Genomic DNA, 25,037 nt, shown 5'->3' with positions numbered 1-25,037 from the left:
ACATGGAAGTAACCAGATGACATTAATAAATTTGTAAAAAGTTTCAGTGTTTGGCTGCAAGTTTCACTTTTTACGGTTTGATCTATTAGACTATTTGAATGGTTCACCTGCCCTCTGATATATGACATACTGTATATATAAAATGAACACCTGTTCACTCTTTGAAAGATGTGTATGTGAAATAATTTTTTTTTTCACTATTTCAAGGATGTTCCTTGTGATTTGATTACTGGTGAGACGAGACGTTTTGCCAACGAGGATGAGACACCAGCCGAGCATGTAGCTTGCACTGTGGAGATGGCAAACCTCAGTCAAGAGTGTAAGTATTTCGATATTGTATACTGAATATTTCAATTTGATAAGTAATTTTAAAAGTTTTATAAAATTTTGAAAAGTTGGTTCTTACGTACGAGGGTGTAAGGTCTCTAATTTCAGATCATTTGCAACTCACCTTTGTAGGTTAAAGGCCTCTGTGGCTCATCATGTTAGGAAGCCATCCAGCAGGCAGGTCTGTGGTTCTACCCAGGTTCCTGTTTTTGCAAATTATGACCACAGTTGTATCAGTGCTCTAGGTGAACTAATGTGATCACCCTATGTTCATTGTTGTACCTTAGGTACACTACATTTTGTACTTACAGTAAAATGTTCATCTCAAATAATTATATTATATGATTTCACAGATCTTACTGTTGCAAAGGTTGATTGAAGTGTTGTATTTGAAAGCATTTTGTATTCTGCAAGCTTCATGTATTGTGAAAGCCTTTTGTATTCTGAAAGCTTTGTGTCACATGAAAACCTTGATCTAAAATTTCAGATGAAGTTGCTGTGATAGATGAGATTCAGATGATTGGGGATTTACAGAGGGGATGGTCCTGGACTCGGTCTTTACTTGGCATTGCAGCTAAGGAAGTACATGTATGCGGGGAGGAAACTGCCATCGATCTTGTGGAGAATTTAATGTATTCTACCGGTGATTCTTTTGAGGTGATAGTAATAGTTTTTTTCTTTAAAAGTATGAGTGTTTTGTTAAATGGTTTGATTTTTTTGTCAACAGATTGTTAGAAAATATTGAAAGCGTTTTCCTTATATCAGGCCTTCAGAAGAAGTTTAAGGGAATATAATAGTTTGCCAGCCTTTGCTATATTCTTGATTTGTTCTGTTCAGATGTCATGTGTAAGAATTTTTTTCTTTTACTGCAAGATTTACCAGTGTATATTGATAAATCATTTCATTTCATTGGTGTTAAATTAAGCCGTTTCAGCCAAAGCAGTTCTTTCATGGGATATGAATTTGTGAATTTCAAAGTTCAAAGAAATAAGTTTGTGTGCTCAGTGGGATTTGACTTGGGAAATCCCTTAAATTTGTCCCCACAAATGACAGTTTTGCAGTGTATGAAGGAAGAATGTATGCTGTTAGAAAACCAAGACTGACTTCAATTGGTGCAAGAATTGTTAGCTGATTAACAGTTTTAGCAGAAGAATTGTGTGTTGTCTTACACTGGTTCGACAATGCCCCAAGGCCACTCAGACCAATGTCTGTTTGTCTCCAGTCGATGTGTATGAAGAGCAGAAACAGAACTAGAAATTTGTATCAGTGGAATTCATTGGCAGGCTGATTACAAACAGGAGGATGATAATTTCCTCAACAGCAACGATGGTTGCCGTGGTCAGACAATCGAAGTAGGCACTGGTGTTTATATACACATCTAAGTGTTGAGGTTTATATTTCCAGGTTAGAAAATATGAGAGATTGACAAGTTTGACATATCTGGAAGAGGCTGTTGGTAAGTACAAAATTCATAAAGGAACTGGCCTTAAAATTAATGCCTGATATATCACTTGATGGTCGACGTTTTTTGTTTGTGTCCACTTTATCAAGAAGTATAAGAGCTACAGCTTTGAAACTTTGCACATTTGTTTATCATAATTATTTGACTATCTAGGCCAAGGAGCATATCTCTGATGTGCGTCTTGTCAGAATTATGGCCCTTTTTGTACTTTGAAAATTAGAGTTTCTTGTTAAAATTTTTGTTTAGGTCCACTTTTTCCCAAAAACTATGAGAGCTACAGCTTTGAAATTTTGCACATTTTGTTTATCATCATTAGATGAGTAAGTGGACCAGAACTATAACTTTAACCTGCATTTTGTTGGAATTATGGCCTTTTTGTACTTAGAAAATCAGAAATGTAACTCTTTTAATGTAACTCTTTTCTTGCATATTGTCCAGCACTTACAGGCAAGCAATGGCAACCGTAGGCGGTTCTTTTGTTTAAGTCAGTTTATTATATAATTTTAGCTTATTTAATTACAAGGTGCAATAAACTACCTCTGGCCTATACAATTTGGAAAATTTTCATATTGTTGATAACTGAAAAAAATATACATTCTTTCATATCAGAGCATTAATCTTCTCTGCTGAATTTAACCGTAGTTTCTGATGAATGAAAATTTGGTGTTGAAGTTTTAAGGCCATTTCTGGGTAAAGTTTCTTTCTCCTTTCCTACGTAACATCAGTTGTTGCTGCATGACCAAATGTTTTGAGAATTTTTCATATGCTTTACAAAATCCCAAATATATATTTTAGACACAAGTACATAGATAGAACTAAGTTACTCCGTTTTTGTGTGCCCATGAAATATTAGGGGAGTGGGGGGTATTTAAATTTACCTTTGTCTATCCATCTATCTGTCTGACTTTGTGTCACATTTATCTTAAAAAGTGTTTGACATAGGCACATGAAATATATTAGGGTTTTTGATCAGCATGTTAAGTTGTGCACTTAGAGATTTGTATGGATTTCACTCTGTCGAACCAGAATTATGGCCTTTGAATTAGTCAAATGTATGTGTTAAGGGCAAAAAAAGTTTTTTGCCACATGTTTATGAAAAAGTATTTGACCAGGAGTCACGAAATTTTATAGGAATACTGTTCAGCAACTTGTGAACCTTTGGTTTTATTTGTGATTTACCATGCCAACACACCTTACTCCACATAGCTAAATAATTATTTGACCCAGAGTCATCAAACCTTACAGGTTTGTCATTCAGCACATTTCACACAGCTTGACCAGAGTTCTGGCCCATGACTTAGTAAAAAATATGCATAAAAGGGCCTAAAAGTTTGACAGTGTTACATGTCTCTTAAAACTCATTTGACCTAGGATTATGAAACATCATAGAAATATTATTCATGGCAATGAGATGATGTGCAGAGCTCATGAACTGGATACATAGGTCAAAGGTCAAGGTAACAAATTGACTTCAAATGTCAAATATGTCCATCATTTCCTGTCCTGAGCACAACTTAAAAACCATTCATGATATTGTCTTTAGAATTGGAATATAGATGGGTGGAGATGAGACGATTTGCAGAGTGCAACAATTCTTATAATTACTCCCCTCCCCCCCCCCCCCCCCCCACCCCCACCCCCACAACCCACTCATCTTAATAAAATGCTCTCTTTCCCCTTTCCCATTCAGTTGACTAACAGGAGGTTGGTGGATCTGCCAAGGTGCCCACCTGTAATTGGGAAAGGCACTTGGGGTCTTCCTCCATCATCAAAAGCTGGAAAGTCACCATATGACCTATGATTTTGAAGGTATGGCGTTAAACCCAACAACAACAACAAAAAAATGAAAGTTCATTTAGTCTTATGTAGTCAACAAATATTTACATTCGTCCTATTCTTTGCCATTAAAAATTATGACGTTCATTTCATATGAACAGCAAAAGGAAAGGCGCAAAGTTACGTCATTGCTGCTTAGTGATAAGGGGCCGATGCCTTGACGACGGGGTATTTCAATAAAATGCTCATAATATTTAATCCTTATAAGTTGATAAAAAATAATATAATAATTGGCCAGAAAACTTTTAGATAATTATGGTATTGACAAATGATTTCACAGTTAATTAACTCTGAAACATGTGAATGATTTAAGTTTTATTTCTGTGTTTGGTAAATACTTTGAAATCAGATTTGTGGAGGACTAATTTTCGTTTCTATCAATCCACAAGATTTAGTCCCTATGAACAAATAAGCTTCTCTACCTTGTAATCTTTTTATTTACTTTTAGTCTGCTGGCAACAAGTAAATTTGCCTTTGCGACCAGTGCAGACGAAAATCAGTCTGCACTGTTCGCTATTCAGTCAGTAAAATTTCATTGAACACCCATTTGAATAATAGATAGTACTGCCCAATTTCAATGATATACCAGTCCATTTAAGAAATTTAGCAGGGTAAGGGTTAAAAGTTTAAACCACAAGTTCATAACCCCACAAAACAGCAATTTTGGTGAAAACTGGGAAATGAAACAATTTCACTGTAAAGGTCTAACTTTTATATGTTTCAGGCAATTTTGATAATTTGAAGAAAGGCGATTGTATAGTGTGCTTTTCAAAGAAGGATATTTTCAAAGTGTTCAATATTCTAGTTGCCAAGGGACATAAATGTGCTGTGATATATGGGGATTTACCTCCTGGTAAGACAATATCATGTCATTTGAAAAATCTTTCTGAGATAAATTTAGAAGAAAATTGAATTAATGACATAATATGCAATGAAGGTGAAACTTTGTTTCTTAGCAATTCCAGGTATGATTATTATTGAGATTGGTACTCCAGATCAGTCATTGAAGCGAAAAGTAAATTTGCAATTATTATAGTAATTACATTATAAGATGGAAGGGCTTCAAATAGTTGAGGGTGCTGTTGTTTGACAGCACTTTTATTACAAGTATTTATTCTAGTAATATAGAAAACTCTTAGATTTACAAACCTTAAACATGTGATGTCTCAGAAATGTTAAGACAGGAGTTACCAGTACTTGTTACAAAGCTTATGAATATTCCAGTGACTGTCTGTTTTGGAGAAGTAACTTGTAAAAGAGCCACGCCATGAGAAAACCCAACATAGTGCGTTTGCGAACAGCATGGATCCGCACAGTCTGGTCAGGATCCATGCTGTTCACTAATGGTTTTTCTAATGGCAATAGGCTTTGAAAGCGAACAGCATGGATCCTGACCAGACTGCGCGGGTGCGCAGGCTGGTCTGGATCCATGCTGGTCGCAAACGCACTATGTTGGTTTTCTGATGGCGCGGCTCAAATATTCTAAATATATTCTTTAAGGAACAAAAATAATGCAATCAAGGAAGTTCAATGATCCAAATGACCCATGCAGTGTACTTGTAGCTACTGATGCTGTTGGCATGGGACTAAATCTGTAAGTATTTTTGCTATCTGTAAGTATTTTTGCTACTGTGTTTGGAGACCAGTCTGAAACCTGCAGCATCTGATTGGTTATTTCTGATTTCACTTTTGAAATTGACCAATGGCAAGGATGCATTACGAGACTGGTCCCCAGTCTCAGTTTTATAACCTTGTGACCTGGATGAGGTAGCTATAATAGTGTAAATAATAGTGTTATGAATGCATTACTGTTTTATCATCTTAAAGGAGTTGGAAGAAAATTGCAGAAAAGAAAATTACTTAGGGAGACTTATTCTGATTCATGAATTAGTAAGAAAATTCTGAGTTCTCTGTGGCTATTTGATAAAAGACATTGTGTCTGAAATCATTCAACCTACATCTCTGATCGGAGAAGTTGGTACTTACTTGCAGGGAACAGACTAGTACAGTTACAGGATCAATGAACACTGGTTAGGTTAACCACCTGATACAAAACTGAAATACTGCTAAAAAGAGATGGTGACAAACCCAAAACAAACAAACAGAGAAACATATTTTGAAACTTTAAAGTAATACAACTGGTACACATGTGAAATATTTTAGAATGAAAAATTAAAATTCTTTAATTTATTGAAGGAACAATATTTCTCACATTTCTGACATGCTCCTTAATACGGATAGACAATTTCCTAGTTTGACATTGAGGGTGCACAATTTTCATGAATTTACTAACCTGATCTGCATATGTCAGATCTCTAAGAATTACTTGTGAAAATTGTTGTAAAATATCATACTGAACTTTTCATGTTTTAATAATATTTTCTTGCTACCATTGAAAAAGTAAGATTATTAGAAATTGATGGTCAGATTCCTGATTGGACGATTTTGTCACATTTTGGCGCTTTTACATATAGTCATACATTGATAATAGTAGAAAAAATTTAATTGGATAAAACTGCATCCGTCTGTCACCTTTATTTGACTGAGTCAGATTGTGTAAATAATGATATATCCATTTCTTCAAAAAATATCAGGATGTCTGTTCATACAGATTTTGGGTTTTTAATCCCCCGCCGTGGCGGAGGTATTATAGGATGGTCTGCGTCGTCTGTCCTTCCGTCCGTTTCGTCTTCCGTCAGTCCTTCTTTCGTCTTCCGTCGTAACAAATCGTGTCCGGTCCTATCTCCTAAACCCTGAAGGATTTTCATGAAACTTGGTCAAATGATCACCTCATCAAGACGATGTGCAGAACCCATGAGTCAGCCTTGTCGGTTCAGGTCAAGGTCACAATCAAGGTCAAAGGTTTGAGCCTGCCATTTTCTGTCCGCTCTATATCTCCTAACCCTGAAGGATTTTAAAAACTTGGGTCAAATGATCACCTTATCAAGACGATGTGCAGAAACCATGAGTCAGCCATGCGGTCAAGGTCAAGGTCACAAAGCAAGATCAAGGTTTGAGCCTTCAATTTGTGTCCACTCTATATCTCTAAACCCCTGAAGAATTTTATAAAACTTGGGTCAAGTGATCACTCTCAAGACGATTGTGCAGAGCATGAGTCAGTCATGCGGCTCAAGGTCAAGGTCACAACTTAGGGTCAAAGTTTTGACCTTCCATTGTGCCCGCTCTATATCTCCTAAAACCCTGAGGATTTTCATCAAATTGGGTCAATTGATCAATCATCAAGGCGATGTGCAGAACTTTGAGCAGCCATGTTGCTCAAGGTCAAGGTCAAATGAAGGTCAAAGTTTGAGCCTTCCATTTCGTGTCCGTCATATCTCTAAACCCGTGAAGGATTTATATAAAACTTGGGTCAATGATTACATCATCAGAACGATGTGCAGAAATTAGATGTCAACCATGCAGCTAAGGTCACGGTAAACTAAGGGTCGAAGGTTGAGCCTTCCATTTCGTGTCACTCTGTATCTCTTAAACCCTTGAAGGATTTTCATCAAACTTGGGTCAAATGATCACCTCATCAGAACTCATGAGTCAGCCATGTCAACTCAAGGTCAAGGTCACAACTGAAGGTCAAAGGTTTCAGCTCTGTATCTCCTAAACCCCTTGAAGGATTTTCATGAAACTTTGGTCAAATGATCACCTCATCAAGACGTTGTGCAGAATTCATGAGTCAGCCATGTCAGTTCAAGGTCAAGGTCACAGCTAAAATCAAAGGTTTTACCCTTTCACTATCCATAGCAGTGGCGGGGGATTTAGCTGTCTTTCAGACTGCCTTGTCAAGTTTATTTTAAACATGTATGGCTAAATTTTTGTAAAACTTGAAAAGAAAAAAACATTGTTTGTTCTTTAAGATGATGTTTCAGAAGCTTATTGAAGTTTAGAAATGAAATATTACACTCGCCATTCTTGATATGTCGTATTAACGTCCCTTTTATCTGAATTTTTTGTTTCATTTGCCTTAACTTACCTCAAGTTTGCATTTCTTTGTTCCACAGTGCCATAAAAAGGGTGGTATTCTATTCATTAATCAAGCGTACACTAAGAGAGGATCATACTTTGTCCATGGACTACCTGTCCACCTCCCAAGCCCAGCAAATAGGGGGGAGAGCGGGTCGATTTCGGACACAATTTGAAGATGGTGAAGTGACAACTTTCTGGCCGAAAGATTTGGGACACTTGCATAATATCGTGAATGTAGAGAAAAGTCCCCTTAAAGTAAGTTTATAATCTCTTGAATCCCCTTTAACTTAAAAGTTTGACTGAGATTTAGCTGATCAGGTCTGTTTGAAGTGATTGTTATTCTGTGTATCTTTTCTGCTGATATATCAGAATTTTTTTTTATTGAGCCTGCTTGCAGATGCGAAGACATAGTTGTCCAAATGGCTGTTTGGCATAATAACATCTCAACAGAATATCTCTTTTTAGAGACTTCTGACTAGAATAAGAGTTATTAAAGGTTTTGATAAATGGTGTTTTTAAAAATTGTCATTTCTGAAGAAATGGTGGTTCACAAATCAACTTCAGTATTTAACTACATTTAGTTTTTGAAAATACATGCTATGGATTTTGTATAACATGAATTAAGACACTTGTTCCACATACACAGGTGACAGTGTTCACCTGTCAGGTAATAGAAATGAAACAACAATTTCAGATAGGATGTAATAAGTAATGAAAAATTATTATGGTATGTGCATACGCTTCACAAAAATGAATTATTTGCCATAAATGGATGGTTTTTTTATAGCTCACCTGAGCACAAAGTGCTCAAAGGTGAGCTTTTGTGATTGCCCTGTGTCCGTCGTCTGTCATCAACAATTTGACTGTTGACATTCTAGAGGTCACAGTTTTGGCCCAATCTTAATGAAACATGGTCAGAATGTTACCCTTAATAAAATCTTGGACGAGTTCGATATTGGGTCATCTGGGGTCAAAAACTAGGTCACCAGGTCAAATCAAAGGAAAAGCTTGTTAACACTCTAGAGGTCACAATTTTTGCCTAGTTTTAATGAAACTTGGTCAGAATGTTACTCACAATTCAATCTTGGATGAGTTTGATTTTGGGTCATCTGGGGTCATAAACTAGGTCACCAGGTCAAACCAAAGGAAAAGCTTGTTAACACTCTAGAGGTCACAATTTTGGCCCAATCATATTGAAACTTGGTCAGAATGTTACCCTCAATAAAATCTTGGACAGTTCGATATTGGGTTATCTGGGGTCAAAAACTAGGTCACCAGGTCAAATCAAAGGAAAAGCTTCTTAACACTGTAAAGGCCACATTTATGACTGTATCTTCATGAATCTTGGTCAGAATGTTTATCTTGATGGTCTCAAGGTACAGTTTGAATCTGGGTCATGTAGGATCAAAAACTAGGTCACCAGGTCAAATCAAAGGAAAAGCTAGTTAAAACTGTAGAGGCCACATTTATGACCATATCTTAATGAAACTGGGTCAGAATGTTAATCTTGATGTTCTTTAGGTCAATAGGTCAGGTGAGCGATACAGGGCCTTCATGGCCCTCTCGTTTGTTGATTTTCCCAGCTTTCCCAATTTTAATCTGAGTCAGGTGAGGTCAAAAAGTAGGTTACTAGGTCAAATCAAAGGAAAAGCTTGTTAACACTCTAGAGGCCACATTTATAACTTTATCTTCATGAAACTTAGTCAGAATGTTAATCTTGATGATCTTTAGGTCAAGTTTGAATCTGGGTCATGTGGGGTCAAAAACTAGGTCACCGGGTCAAATCAGAGGAAAAGCTATTTAACACTTTAGAGACAACATTTATGACCATACCTTAATGAAACTTGGTCAGAATGTTAATTTTGATGATCTTTAGGTCAAAAGGTCAGGTGAGCGATACAGGGCCTTCATGGCCTTCTTGATTGTTGATTTTCCCAGCTGTATATGTATAAATACAAAAAATTGCCATTGGATTGGAAGACAGTTGATTGATAATGCATTCCCTTGTCCAAAAGGGGACATTGAATTGCCTGGCACTACTTTCTTCACTTGTTACAAAAAATTTAAACATGTCCAAAACATTACAGACTTATACTAATTTTACTGGGATACGTACATTTTACTCGGACTTTATCATAGACTCTCTGTGTAAAATCTTAAAATTAAAATTAGAGCTAAAGTGTTAAATTCATATTTTATCTAAATGATACTTTGCAGTTTTGTAGTTTAGGCATGTGTGGTTTTTTTAGCTCACCTGAGCACCAAGTGCTCAAAGGTGAGCTTTTGTGATCGCCCTGTGTCCGTCATCGTCCATCCGTCCGTCGTCAACAATTTGACTGTTAACACTCTAGAGGTCACAATTTTGGCCCAATCTTATTGAAACTTGGTCAGAATGTTACCCTCAATAAAATCTTGGACGAGTTCGATATTGGGTCATCTGGGGTCAAAAACTAGGTCACCAGGTCAAATCAAAGGAAAAGCTTGTTAACACACTAGAGGTCACAATTTTGGCCCAATCTTAATGAAACTTGGTCAGATTGTTACCCTCAATAAAAGCTTGGACGAGTTCGAAATTGGGTCATCTGGGGTCAAAAACTAGGTCACCAGGTCAAATCAAAGGAAAAGCTAGTTAACACTCTAGAGGTCACAATTTTGGCCCAATCTTAATGAAACTTGGTCAGAATGTTACCCTCAATAAAATCTTGGACGAATTTGATATTGGGACATCTGGGATCAAAAACTAGGTCACTAGGTCAAATCAAAGGAAAAGCTTGTTAACGCTCCAGAGGTCACAATTTTGGTCCAATCTTAATGAAACTTGGTCAGAATGTTACCTTTAATAAAGTCTTGGACGATTTAGATATTGGGTCATCTGGGTTCAAAAACTAGGTCACCGGGTAAAATCAAAGGAAAAGCTTGTTAAAACTGTAGCGGCCACATTTATGACTGTATCTTCATGAATCTTGGTCAGAATATTAATCTTGATAGTCTCAAGGTCCAGTTTGAATCTGGGTCATGTAGGATCAAAAACTAGGTCACCAGGTCAAATCAAAGGAAAAGCTAGTTAACACTGTAGAGGCCACATTTATGACCATATCTAAATAAAACTTGGTCAGATTGTGATCTTGATGATCTATAGGTCAAGTACAAATCTGGGTCAGGTAGGGTCAAAAAGTAGGTTACTAGGTCAAATCAAAGCTTGTCAATACTCTAGAGGCCACATTTATGACTGTATCTTCATGAAACTTAGTCAGAATGTTAATCTTGACGATCTTTAGGTCAAGTTCGAATCTGGGTCATGTGGGGTCAGAAACTAGGTCACCGGGTCAAAGCAAAGGAAAAGCTAGTTAACACTTTAGAGACCACATTTATGACCATATCTTAATGAAACTTGGTCAGAATGTTACCGTAATTTTGATGATCTTTAGGTCAATAGGTCAGGTGAGCAATACAGGGCCTTCATGGCCCTCTTGTTCTGAAATAGGGTGATATTAAATTCTAAAGTCACTATATATGTTACTTGTAAAAATGCTTAATTTTACCCAAGTGGAGACTGGCAGATATTTGAAAATGCAGCTCTCTGATTGGTCAGTTAACACTCCTGATGTCATGTCAGCATTATGAATTGTATAATTTCAGAAAGCGGGTATGAATCCCACAGCCGAGATGATAGAGATGTTTTCATATCATCTTCCTAAAGCGTCCCTTTCAAATCTTATAGTAAGTATGATAGTTCTGCCAAAGAAAAGCCGCAGTACGTTTGTGTTTGTTGATTGATAATTCTATCTTGACATTTTTAGTTCATCAGAGCAAGGCTCAAGTAAAGGTTTTAGTATTGTCTTTAGTCTATTGTCATTTAGTCCACATTTAAGTTTACTTGTGTTCATAATAACACATTCAGTATAGTGTTATATCATAGTTTTATTCCTGCCTGCAGCTTAAATGAATTCAAAATTATATATTATATTGTCATCATAGCCTAATTCCAGGCTCAAGCTTTAGGTAAATGAATTTGAAATAATATATAGTCATCATAGCCTAATTCCAGGCTCAAGCTTTAGTTAAATGAATTTGAAATAAAATATAGTCATCATGGCCTAATTCCAGGTTCAAGCTTTAGCTTAAATGAATTTGAAGTAATATATAGTCATCGTTAGCCTAATTCCCAGCTTTAGCTTAAATGAATTTGAAATAATATATAGTCATCATAGCCTGATTCCCAGCTTGAGCTTAAATGAATTCAAAATTATGTATTTTGTCATATATATATTATCATATATATATTGTCATCACAGCCAGCTCCTGGCTTCAGCTTAAATATATTGTCATCATAGTCTGATTCCTGGCTCCAGCATGGGGGCCTCCGTCGACGAGTGGTTAAGGTCACTGACTTCAAATCACTTGCCCCTCATCGATGTGGGTTCGAGCCTCACTCAGGGCATTGAATTCTTCATGTGAGGAAGCCTTCCAGCTGGCTTACGGAAGGTCAGTGGTTCTACCCAGGTGCCTGCTCGTGATGAAATAATGCGTGCAGGGGCACCTGGGGTCTTCCTCCACCATCAAAGTTGGAAAGTCGCCATATGACCTATAATTGTGTGGGTGCATCATTAAAACCAACAAAATGAATAAATAAATAGCTCCAGCATGAATTCAAAATTGCACACTTGATTGTCCAGGTTTTATAGAACGATATTCTTCATCTCAGGTTCTTTCATTTCCAGGATATATTTGTACATGTGTGCAAGCTAGATGACATGTACTTCATGTGTAACTTGATGCAGTTTAAGGAACTGTCCGAGTTAATAGAAGATATTCCGCTACCTCTCCGAACACGATATACTCTCTGTTCATCTCCACTGAAAGTGAGAAAAGGATTTGCCCAAGTTGCGTTTGTTAAGGTGAGATTTGATTAACTTTTGTTTAAGGTATAAAACAAGACGATCTTGTTACTATGTGAAATCATTAATGTTTATGGGGGACTAGTTTTCATGGATTTCACAGTTTGATCAATTTACAAACTTCAATCTAAATGAACATGTACAATTCCTTTTTATTTTATCTTCAAAGTTTAAAAAACCATGAATTCAGGTCCCTACTTAAATGTATCATGGACAAAACCATGAAATTTTATGCCCACAAAATTAATGGATTTCACAGTAATTTTTTACAAGTCTATATTTTGCACTTTTAAGGTCTTTATCTGCTTGAATGATTACTTGTACAGTTGTGTTAACCTTTACCTTGCTAAATTTCTGTAATAGACTTGTCCATCATTCAGTTTGGACAGCACCATTTATTATTAGCTCATCTGATTAAAAAAAAAATGAGTTTTTTAAATCAATTGATCGGCGTCAGCATTGCCTTGTTAAGTTTTATGTTTAGGTCAGCTTTTTTCCTAAACTATCAAAGCTATTGCTTTAAAACTTGCAACACTTGTTCACCATCAATAGCTGACTTTGTACAGCAAGAAACATAACTCCATCCTGCTTTTTGGAAGAATTATGGCCCCTTTTGGAATTAGAAAATATCAGATTTCTTGGTTAAGTTTTGCATTTAGGTCAGCTTTTCTCAACGGTCAGAGCTATTGCTTTAAAACTTGGAGCAGTTATTTGCCATTAAAAGCTGACTCTGCACAGCAAGTACCCTAACTACTGTATTGCTTTTTGCAAGAATTATGGTCCCTTTAGGACTTAGAAAATCAGATTTCTTGGTTAAGTTTTGTGTTTAGGTCAGCTTTCCTCCTAAACTATCAAAGCTATTGCTTTTAAACTTGCAACACTTGTTCACCATCTAAAGCTGACTCTGTACAGCAAGAAACATAACTCAGTCCTGCTTTTTGCAAGAATTATGGCCCCTTTTGGACTTAGAAAATATCATAAAGACACACGGGTAGGACAGTATTTCTATTATACAGAGACAAAAAAATCAGATGAGTGCCTGCACCTGCCAGGCGGTGCTCTTGTTTGAAGGGGTGTTCACTTAAAATTTACAGACTGAATAACGACCAGTGCAGACCATGATCAGCCTGAACGTATGATGTGCACGGATGTACAGCTGATCTTGGTCTACACAGGTCGCAAAGGCAAAATCACTTGCCGGCAGCAGGGTAAAGGTTGATGACCATCACCAGATAAAGACCACTACTTCTTATTCCCATTAATGTGTAAATTTACCTGTGGTGAGAGATGACCTGTGAATTAAGATAAATGTTTTCATTTTCATACAGAATTTGCATAACAGGGTCTAAAGTTCACTATTCTAGCTACAACAACAACAACTCTGTTCTGTATGATAACTACTATTTAATATTTTACTAAGTTCTAAGATAATATATACAACAATGTCTTTCTTCATAATTCTCTAACATAGTTCACTAACATTTCCTCAGTTATTAACAGAACTTCTATTCTTCGACATAATTACTTCAACGTTAATTGCCTCGGTCTTTATCTAACTAATTCATTTTGCTAGTATCGAACATACGCATCTAACCTAACTGAGTACCAGAATGATACTGAAGTTTTGTCTCAAAACTTCTGCTTATGAAAGAAATGATTCGTGACTTGAGTCATGCGGCGTGATCAAAAGACCGAGTGTTTATAATTACCCTGTCATTTATCCAGTTAGTCAGATGTCAAAACAATCCGTAATTTTGAAACATGCATTGCTGGACAATGCATTAACTGGGCGATATAATGTAACCTGTCATTCTTAATGCACATGACTAATTCCTAGACCGTAAAGCTAAGTGTGAAAAGGAATGCGAAATATATTCTTAAAGTACATGACTTATTATTGACCGAAAAGCTATCTGAAAAGAATGCCTAAGAAGTATTTGGTATAATGGATTCTTTAAACCATTATATCACACTCGCCCCTTTCTTGTGAGTTTTTCTTTTAATTATCTATAAGAGAATAAAAATAAAAACAAAAACAAAAATTTACATGAGGCAATCAACAAATTAAACATGAGGCAATACATAAAACCGGCTGATTATTAATACGTAATTTTATTTTTAAAGTTTTAGCTGTAATACTGAAGATTAATGCCCTTAAGTAGAATAGAACACAATTGAATACATAAAATCAAGAATATATAAGATCAATGCATGATATAATATACCAATCAATGAATAAGATAAAACACAGATTTTTGATTCAGTCCTTGAATATTCAATTTGTTTTTGTCCTAGATTGTTTTTCTTGCGTTTTGAAGTCAAAACCCCATTTAATTTAAATAAAACACTGCATTACTAGCGAAACACAACTTTATAATATTGTTCACAATACTTAAAAAAAAACAAAGCTAGCATACACTTATGCACTTTTTCCTCCCTTGCCCACAGGGGTTTTGCCTTCAAGACTGTAACTGAAATAAAAAATGATATTTGTTTGTACACAATATAACTGTCAGAAATATACCTGTCAAAAAGAATATTATCATTAAGAAATACTCCATGAAATAGTTAGACCTGCGTAAAATGTTAATTACTGATACAAAGAAATATATTAGGCCACAAATCTCTAGAAAATACGATTAAATATGCAAAAGTAATATAAGAAAAATCCCGTAACCTGTTTTTATATTATAATGAAATAATAAAAATCTACAACTTAGTATATACTAAAAATGAAACAATGTTCTAGAATCATATTTAACAATCGGAACGATACTTGTTTTTCGGAACGATACTTGTTTTTACGTGAAAAGTGACATCATTCATTTCCCGTTCCATGGTTGACATCTCTACACCGCAGTTGCTATAGTCGAATTAGTAAGAGTGGTGACCCATCAACTTGTCAGTTTTCTCCAAAAAGCCATGAAATATGTTCGTATGTCGCCTCACTTTATTATAGCCTTATTTGTTGAGTAATAGTTTGCCCATCTTCAGGAAGGTCCTTTTGATAGAAGGTTTGAAGTGTAGCTCCAGGAAGTCTTGTTGTTGAGCATTCCCTCGGTTTAATGAAGATACAAGCAATCATTTAACATTGTCAAAAGATTCGTTTGTCTATATATGAACGTTACATAAGGATGCCTTTTTAGAATCTCTAAATAGAATGTTTATAAATTTGTCTTTTGTATGCCAATCTGGTTTCCTGTTTTCTGTTTTTCTATAGTTTTCATTTTAGTAACAAAGCATCGTCGTCTTAACTCAGGACTGTTAAAAACACCGTAAACCTCTAATAACTATTCGGGATACATTTATTGTAAAATACAAAATGTTAGTTTCTTCATAAATGTTCAAAATAATTCTAATAACAGTTATCTTTACGCTGAAAAAAATATGTATTTATCACGCACTAATTTGTCATTAAATCTTATTCTTAGATTTATAAAAACATGTAAATATACCCGTGTGGTGTAACAGGGTCTAAAGTTCACTATTCTAACTACAACAACAACAACAATTCTCTATAATAACTACTATTTAATATTGTACTAAATTCTAAGATAATATATACATCAATGTCTTTCTTCATAATTCACTAACATAGTTCACTAACATTTCCTCAGTTATTAACAGAACTTCTATTCTTCGACATAATTACTTCAACATTAATTGCCTCGGTCTTTATCTAACTAATTCATTTTGCTAGTATCGAACATACGCATCTAACCTAACTGAGTACCAGAATGATACTGAAGTTTTGTCCCAAAACTTCTGCTTATGAAAGAAATGATTCGTGACTTGAGTCATGCGGCGTGATCAAAAGACCGGGTGTTTATAATTACCCTGTCATTTATCCAGTTAGTCAGTTGTCAAAACAATTAGTAATTTTGAAGCATTTGCTGGACAATGCATTAACTGGGCGATATAATGTAACCTGTCATTTTTAATGCACATGACTAATTTCTAGACCGTAAAGCTAAGTGTGAAAAGGAATGCGAAATATATTCTTAAAGTACATGACTTATTATTGACCGTAAAACCATCTGAAAAGAATGCCTAAGAAGTATTTGGTATAATGGATTCTTGAAACCATTATATCACACTTACTGAAAACAAAAAGTTTAGTTTGTAAAAGAACATGTACAGTTGTGTACATTGAACACTGGATATGGAAACAATGTTTGGATGATGGAAATTATGTTTTGAAGATCCAGTCCAAATTGAATTTTTAACAGAAGCAGACAGAATTGATAATTAAGTATTTCAACTTTTATTCTAACGGAATCCAAAATTGTTCTTATTTTAATGTAAAGGGAGGTAATTTACCAAGTTTTTAGCTCACCTGAGCACAAAGTGCTCAAGGTGAGCTTTTGTGATCGCCCTGTGTCTGTCGTCGGTGTCGGCGCCGTTAACAATTTGACTGTTAACACTCTAGAGGTCACAATTTTGGCCCAACCTTAATGAAACTTGGTCAGAATGTTACCCTCAATAAAATCTTGGACGAGTTTGATATTGGGTCATCTGGGGTCAAAAACTAGGTCACCAGGTCAAATCAAAGGAAAAGCTTGTAAACACTCTAGAGGTCACAATTTTGGCCCAATCGTAATGAAACTTGGTCAGAATGTTACCCTCTATAAAATTTTGGACAAATTCGATATTGGGTCATCTGGGATCAAAAACTAGGTCACCAGGTCAAATCAAAGAAAAAGCTTGTTAACACTGTAGAGGCCACATTTATGACTGCATCTTCATGAAACTTGGTCAGAATTTTAATTTAGATGATCTCAAGGTCCAGTTTGAATCTAGGTCATGTAGGTCACCAGGTCAAATCAAAGGAAAAGCTAGTTAACACTGTAGAGGCCACATTTATGACCATATCTTAATGAAATTTGATCAGAATGTTAATCTTAATGATCTATAGGTCAAGTTCAAATCCGGGTCAGGCGGGGTCAAAAACTAGGTCATTAGGTCAAATAAAGGAAAAGCTTGTTAACACTGTAGAAGCCACATTTATGACTGTATCTTCATGAAACTTAGTCAGAATGTTAATCTTGATGATCTTTGGGTCAGTTTGGAATCTGGGTCATGTGGGGTCAAAAACTAGGTCACCGGATCAAATCAAAGGAAAAGCTAGTTAACACTTTAGAGGCCACATTTATGACCATATCTTACTGAAACTTGGTCAGAATGTTAATGTTGATGATCTTTAGGTCAATAGGTCAGGTGAGCGATACAGGGCCTTCATGGCCCTCTTGTTTCTACTCAGAGAGGGAATTATGTCTCCCACCACACAGTGGTGTGGGAGACATATTAATTTACTCCAGTCTGTCTGTCTGTGTGTGTGTCTGTCACAAAGCTTGTCCGCACTCTTTAAGTCGAACATTTCTCATCTGATTTTCACCAAACTTAAACAAAATGTGTTTGACCATAAGACCTCAGTCAAGTTCGATAACTAGCTAAATCGGCCAAGACACTTCGGAATTATGGCCCTTGACAACAATTTATGAATCACCTAGATGCATAAAAATGCTGAAGTCTTCATTCTCAAACATGCACCAAAAACCATTCATCTTGTCTGCACTCTAAGTCAAACATTTCGTATCCGATCTTCACCAAACTCGAACAAAATGTGTTTGAAAATAAGACCTTGGCCAAGTTCGATAACTAGCCAAATCAGTTAAGACACTTCGGAATTATGGCCCTTGACAATAACTAATGAATCACCTAGACTCATAAAAATGCTGAAGTCTTCATTCTCAAACATGCACCAAAAACCATTCATCTTGTCCGCACTTCAAGTCAAACATTTTTTATCCGATATTCACCAAACTTAAACAAAATGTGTATGACCATAATTCCTCTCCCAGGTACGATAACTAGCAAAATTGGCATAGGCACTTCAGAATTATGGCCCTTGAATTACTGAAAATCAACCATTTTACTCTTCAAAGGTATATTTGTTGTGACTAAACAGTATAAAAACACTGACTTAGTGTTTAGATGATTAGGCAGTTGTGGGAGACATGCGCTTTTCTCAAAAGTAGCTCTAGTTCAGGTATGATTTCCCACAATGAGATGATGTGTCTTGCACAAGACCACCGGAGCCCTACCTCAAAGTTCAAGGTCACTGTTAGAGGTCAGAGGTCAGCAGGGTTTTTTTTCCTGTTCGGTCCATTACACAACCGTCTATCGAGGGATATGTCATGCACAACACCCAAACCAATAGCTCTAAGGTCAAAGTCACACTTGGAGGTCAAAGATCAATAGTGTTTTTTCCTGTCCCATCCACACTGTCGTCCTTGAAGGGATTTTGATACTACTTGGCACAACCGTATCCCTTAATAATACGACATGTCATTCGCAACACTGTAAAGGTTTTATAAGAGGTATTAAACATAGCTTTGATACGTAGGTTGATTTAATATAATGTAGAAATTTGGTGACTCCTTCATTAACTGTCTTTAGAGAATTCCTTAGAATAAAGAAATACGCTATATGTCAAAAACATGGAAGTCCTTTTGGGGTAAAAATGTTACCATCAAACCCTGGTGTTGTTATTTGACAGAAAGCTGTTGAACATGAAGGGCCAATAAATTTTCAGCCTGTAAAAGTGAAACTACCAGCTTTGACAAAAATAGATAAATCTGTAAAAACATTGAAATCTTATCATGAAAGCAGTGACTAAACTTTCTGTTTTGAGTATATATTATACACAGAGAAATATAGACAGAAAAAAGGACAAATGAAATGGTTTCACAACTCATGATTCATGGAATGAATAGGCTAACTTCAAAGAATTTAAAGATTTTTTTAATCATGTGAACTTGGTTAAATGTCTCACAATCTTAACTATAGATTATTCTGCAAGTACTACTTGCAGGGACATTTTTCGAACAACATAGGGCCTCTGTAGTCAAGTGGGTAAGGTTGCTGGCTTTGATTCACTTGCCCCTCATCAGTGTGTTTGAAACCTCATGTAGACTGTAGAATGATTTCTTTTAAGAAGCCATCCAGCTGGCTTGTAAAAGGTTGGCGGTTCTACCCATGTGCCTGCTCAAGCCTGAAACAGTGCCAGGAAGGGCACCTGGGGTCTTCCTCCACCATTAAAACTGGAAAGGTTGCCATATAACCTAAATTGTGTCTGTGTGACACTAAACCAAACACAAAAAAGAAAAATCAAAGAACAAGGTAAGTTCTATGTTTGTGTCATTGATGAGATATTTTTAGACTGTGCACTGTGAGGAATTAGATTTCATTTACTGTTGTGTATTTTATTTTGACAGATTGCAGCTCAGATGAGCAAAGGATTTCCCTTGACATATGACTGGTTATGTCAGAAACTGGGTGCACCTTTCAATATTCCCAGGTCAGTGTCAGAGCTTGAACAGCTGGAGGGAGCATTTGATGTTGTTGACATTTATTTGTGGCTGAGGTAATTTCTTTTGGTGATATGTTTGTTGGGGCATCTCTTCTGGCACTTTTAGGTTAACCTATTTGACAGATAGGTAGAGCTATTGAACCCACCATTTTGGCAGCATCTATAAATTTTTTGCTCCCTGAAGGGGAAGCATAAAAATGTCGCTGGTCTCTCCATCCCAAATTCTTGCCCGGCATATTTCTAAGCAACCACTGGTTGGAATTAAGTGAAACTTCATATGAAGCTTCATTATTAAGAGTGCGCATGTATGACGTTGTCTTTTTGTTCTAGTTGGATGATTTTTAAAAAGAGTTACTGCCTTTTGATTATTCAAGATTAGTATACTGTAGTACAATTCTTGTCCGAAGTATTTCTCAGCAACCAGTGGTTGGAATTTAGTGAAACTTCATAGAAGCCAGAAGGCTTCATTATCAAGAGGAAATTTGCACTTTATCATTATGTTCTGGTTGGATGATTTTTCACTCAGTTATTGCCATTTGATTATTTAATATTAGTATACTATAGTTGAATTCTTATGCAGAGTATTTCTCAGCAATCATTGGTTGGAATTTAGCCAAACCGCATAGGAAGCTTTACTGTCAAGAGGAAATGGGCATGTTATCTTCGTGTTCCCGTTTGATTATTTTTCACGGGGTTATTATGTCTCCCCCACTAGGGAAGATATATTGTTTTTGCCCTGTCCGTCCATCACACTTCATTCCTGTTCAATAACTTGAGAACCACTTGACATAGAACCTTTCAAACTTCATAGGGTGGCAGGGCTTCTGGAGTAGACGACCCCTATTGTTTTTGGGGTCACTCCATCGAAGGTCAAGGTCACAGGGGCCTGAACATGGAAAACCATTTCAGATCCATAACTCGAGAACCACATGACCCAGAATGTTGAAACTTCATTGGATGATTGGACATGCAGAGTAGATGACCCCTATTGATTTTGGGGTCAATCTTTTAAAGGTCAAGGACACAGGGGCTTGAACATGGAAAACCATTTCCAATCATTAACTTGAGAACCAGTTGACCCAGAATGTTGAAACTTAATCGGAGGGTTGGACATGCAGAGTAGATGACCCCTACTGATTATGGAGTCATTCAATCAAAGGTCAAGGTCACAGGGGCCTGAACATGGAAAACCATTTCCAATTCATTAGTTGAGAACCACTAGGCCCAGAGTGTTGAAATTTAGTGGGATGATTGGACATGCCAAGTAGATGATCCCTATTGCAGCCAACCATCAGTGTCTCTTTGACTTTTGCTCCAGTCCCCCATTGACTTCTTGCCTATACGACTATGCATTGGGGGAGACATGCGCTTTTCTACAAAAGCATCTTCTAGTTTATTTATGAAATATATACTGTTTAACTGATAGTATTAATAGAAACCATGAATGTTTTGTATTTTCTCTGACAAAGCTGTTTTGTTGGGGAGGCTTGGGTAGGAATGAATCTCTTGTAGTGATAGCTCTAGTTCGAGTTTCTGTCAGTTGCAAGAAAAGAACAAGCTTGTACCAGAAATATGAGCAGGTGAACTGAAGTTCGTAATGATTTATCTGCAATACTATCGGAAAATGGCTACCCGGCAGATCAGTAAAAGAAACCATTTTATATATTTCAGCTACAGATATCCAGACTTGTTTGTTGATGCAGATGAGGTTCGGCAACTTCGTTTGAAACTGGATGCTATCATCCAATCTTTCCTAAACAGAGGGAGACTGTCAGAGAAAAAGAGACGAAAACTTGACTTAAGTACTGTTATGAATGATCAGCAAGCTGCAGGGACTGGTTTGGAGAAACTAGAGCCAGACCTGATTCAGAACAATCCTCTACAAGCATATACACCAAAACCGAAGCCGAAAAAGGATAGTGAGAAATATAAAGTACTTACTGATGTTTTTAAAGAATTGGAAGATGTGGAAAGAGGAATTGTGGAGCCTGAAGATAAAGCTATCAAAAGCCTTTTTTCGAATGTGGAAGATTCTTCAAATGAAAGTGTAAATGTAGAAAAAGATATTGGAAAACACGAAGAGAAAATTGTGAACGATGGTGCAACAGACATTGAAAAACACGAAGAGAAAATTGTGATTGCTGCTGCTGCAACAGACATTGAAAAACACGAAGAGAAAAATGTGATGATTGATACTGCAACAGACAAGTCAGCATTTTTAAAGAAAGAAGGATTTTTGTCAAAGAATAATGAAATGTATAATGAAATTGCAGGCAGTTATAAAATCGAAGCAATGTTTCAGAAGAAAGATAAGGAAAGCACAAAATCAGGACAAGCACACTCAGATGAAAGTCAAAGCGCTAATATGAGTGACTCTGGTGAGATTAATAAACAAGAGGTGACAAAGTTTGGAATGGACATAGAGGAAATAAACGAGTTTAAAGATATGTTTACATCTAATCAGAATAAGAAAGTACGGACACCAGAAAGATCAGGAATGGGTGAGGAAGATCTGAACAAGTTGAAAGATATGCTAACTTCTATGAAAAAGTTAACTGGAAAGAGAAAGAAAAAGCCTTCCAAAGCAAATGACAAAAATGAAGAAGAACTTGTGACAAAGTTTGTTCATGTATATCCTAGGAAACAAATTAAAAAAATGAATTATGATTTTCAAATGAGTGAAAATGAAGGATTACATGATACTGGCAATAGTGACAAAATATCAAATTTCTCAGAGAGGTTTTCAATTCTCAGCAATAAAAATAGGCCTCAAAATGTACAGGAGAGAAATTCAGATCTTAACACAGAGTTGTATAAAGAATCGCATGGGGAAAAACATGATAAAAGCAGTTCCATGAAAAATAAAAGTTTAGCTGCCTCAAGAGCCAACAAATTAAATAAATCATCATCACCAAAAGTAAATGGAACTGGAAATGTGGAACAGGCAGAAAATAATTTTGAAGATAGAACTTTCGAACCAGAAAAAGAAACACCTAGCCTCACACATACATTTTTTGTTGAAGGAGAAGAAAGTCTGTCGGACAAAAGTTTAAATGGAAAAACTGAGATTAGCACAGAACGAGGAGAGGGTAGTTTGGAAGAAAAGTTGGTAGAAGAGGGTGTTCTGACTGCAGAGATGTTAGAAAAGTTAAAAGCAGAATGGGAAAAGAAACAGATTAAAGGACAAAAGAATGAAAATGATGGAAATAAAAATAGTATAGAAAGATGATAAAACTTAATCTAGATGTTTGTTTCAAAACCATTGGAAGATTTGTAATAGACCAGTATGAGAATAATGGTCATGGGTAAATCAATAAGATTGAGCATTTTTGAGTGGAGTTGATGTAAGGTAGAAGAATGATAGATTAGAACAGTGAGTGGACTGTAGTCCCAAAATACACGCTTGAAGAAGTCATACTTGAAATATGTAAATATATATTAGTTTTCTGTGTTATCAGTGATATATGAAGTCCCATATTTCAAGATGAGTGATCTGTACATTTTGTTTTGGATCTTTTATCAGTACCATTTCTTTTCATCCAAGATACTGTGATTTTGTTTAAAATGTTTTAAGTCATGGAATTATTTGTGTCATAAGTTCCTAGACACTGGACCTATTTACATGTTTAAAAATTATAGACAATGGAGTATTTTTAAGCAAACCATAGAGTATTTCTCTAAACATTTTATAGCCCTCCAGGCTAGCCATCGAGGTAGAGCACAAGCTTATAGGTTGTGAGTTCAGGCCTAGTCTTGGCATTTGTTAAAAACTGAGGACTTGGTGGGGGAGCAGCAAAGCATCTATCTGATACCATTTGTCTGCTACATCTGATTTGGGGGTTGTTGACGGTTACAAGCAGAGAGGGGCCTTAACGGTTGAATGGCTACAGTTACTGACTTAAAATCATTTACCCCTGACAACTGGCAAAGGTTGTCATGTGAGGAGTCTAATCCAGCTGGTTTATGGCAGATTGGTGGTTCTTCCCATGTATCTACTGTATCTGAATTACTGTTCACAAGGGTAGTTGGTGTTTTCACAACACTTATATCTGGAATAAGTAGCCATATGAACTACATTGTATCTTAAAGCTTCATGCCTGCAAGTTGGATATAATTTTTGTCGAGCCCGCTTGCGGTGAGCTCGGTATAGTCGCCACTTCTGGTGTATGTGCGTGCGTCTGTCCGATTTTGTCCGGACCATAACTTTGACATGCATGGACCAATCTTGTTTATATTTGGCATGAATGTTTACCTCAAAGAGAAGGCGTGTCATGCACAAACCCTATGTTCCTATCTCAAAGGTCAAGGTCACAGCTGGAGGTCAAGCTGAAGTTTGTCCGGAGCATTTCTTCTTCATGCATGGTGGGATTTTGATGTAATTTGGCTTGAATGTTCACCATTATGAGACGGAGTGTCATGCGCAAGAACCAGGTCCCTAGGTCCAAGGTCAAGGTCACACTTGACAGCTGGCAGGCTCGACATTCTGCCAGTGGGCATACTTGTCTACATGTTCTATTCTAAAGTTTGGCATGGAATGTAAAATTAACACTGAAGAATGGTGAACTGAATCAAAATAAGTGTTAGATATTGAAAAAAAGCAGGAAAAATGTTAATTTTCTCCAATTTTCAGAAGCATGCAACAGTTAATTTCGTTATGCACAGTATTTTTGTTCTTCATTAGAATATCTTGTGAATTCCATGTTTCAATAAATTTGTACGACTGGTTATTTTGCACAGTACACACATTTTTTGGATTTTTGAGAGAGAATTTTCACCTAAAATATGTGAACAAGTTGCTTTAATACACAGCAAAACAAGCTAACTTGTAAAAAAAAGCACTAGAGTGGAATGTAGGAACAATATGTCAGGATAAGTGACAGCTGTTTCAAGAAATGAGTTGACCGAATTAAACGAAGATTCTCTTGAAAGAATTTAAAGTTTTTCTGTATCTCCATTTTACTCCTTTCAAAATATCATTACTCTGTTTTTTATAGAGTTAATCAAGATTACTTAAATTTCTCTCTGTTTCCTGGAATTTAATAGTAACAATCCTTTTACTTGAAAAATATATAATATATGAAAAGATTATACTTGTAGTCCTTTTGTGATCTGGATTTACTTAAACTAGAACTGAAGAATAAAAAATGAAATTTATACATATAAC

The 25,037-nt window shown here is 36.1% G+C and overlaps 1 protein-coding gene across 1 annotated transcript in view; it reads left to right on the top strand.

The window, feature by feature from the left end:
• Positions 1-25,036, top strand: part of LOC123547348 (ATP-dependent RNA helicase SUV3 homolog, mitochondrial-like) — a 51,585-nt gene extending 26,549 nt beyond the window's left edge. The window contains exons 6-15 of the mRNA XM_045334373.2: positions 208-319; positions 815-984; positions 1,732-1,783; positions 4,350-4,478; positions 5,126-5,219; positions 7,639-7,858; positions 11,243-11,323; positions 12,325-12,501; positions 19,779-19,927; positions 21,545-25,036. Of these exons, the coding sequence (XP_045190308.2) occupies positions 208-319; positions 815-984; positions 1,732-1,783; positions 4,350-4,478; positions 5,126-5,219; positions 7,639-7,858; positions 11,243-11,323; positions 12,325-12,501; positions 19,779-19,927; positions 21,545-23,102 (2,742 nt within the window). The 3' untranslated portion in view covers positions 23,103-25,036. The remainder of the gene's footprint in view (positions 1-207; positions 320-814; positions 985-1,731; positions 1,784-4,349; positions 4,479-5,125; positions 5,220-7,638; positions 7,859-11,242; positions 11,324-12,324; positions 12,502-19,778; positions 19,928-21,544) is intronic.
• Position 25,037: the final 1 nt, after the last annotated feature.

This window comes from Mercenaria mercenaria, chromosome 9 (genome assembly GCF_021730395.1).
Source record: "Mercenaria mercenaria strain notata chromosome 9, MADL_Memer_1, whole genome shotgun sequence".
In the NCBI taxonomy this organism is placed as follows: domain Eukaryota; kingdom Metazoa; phylum Mollusca; class Bivalvia; order Venerida; family Veneridae; genus Mercenaria; species Mercenaria mercenaria.
This window is presented reverse-complemented; position numbering and strand designations above follow the sequence as displayed.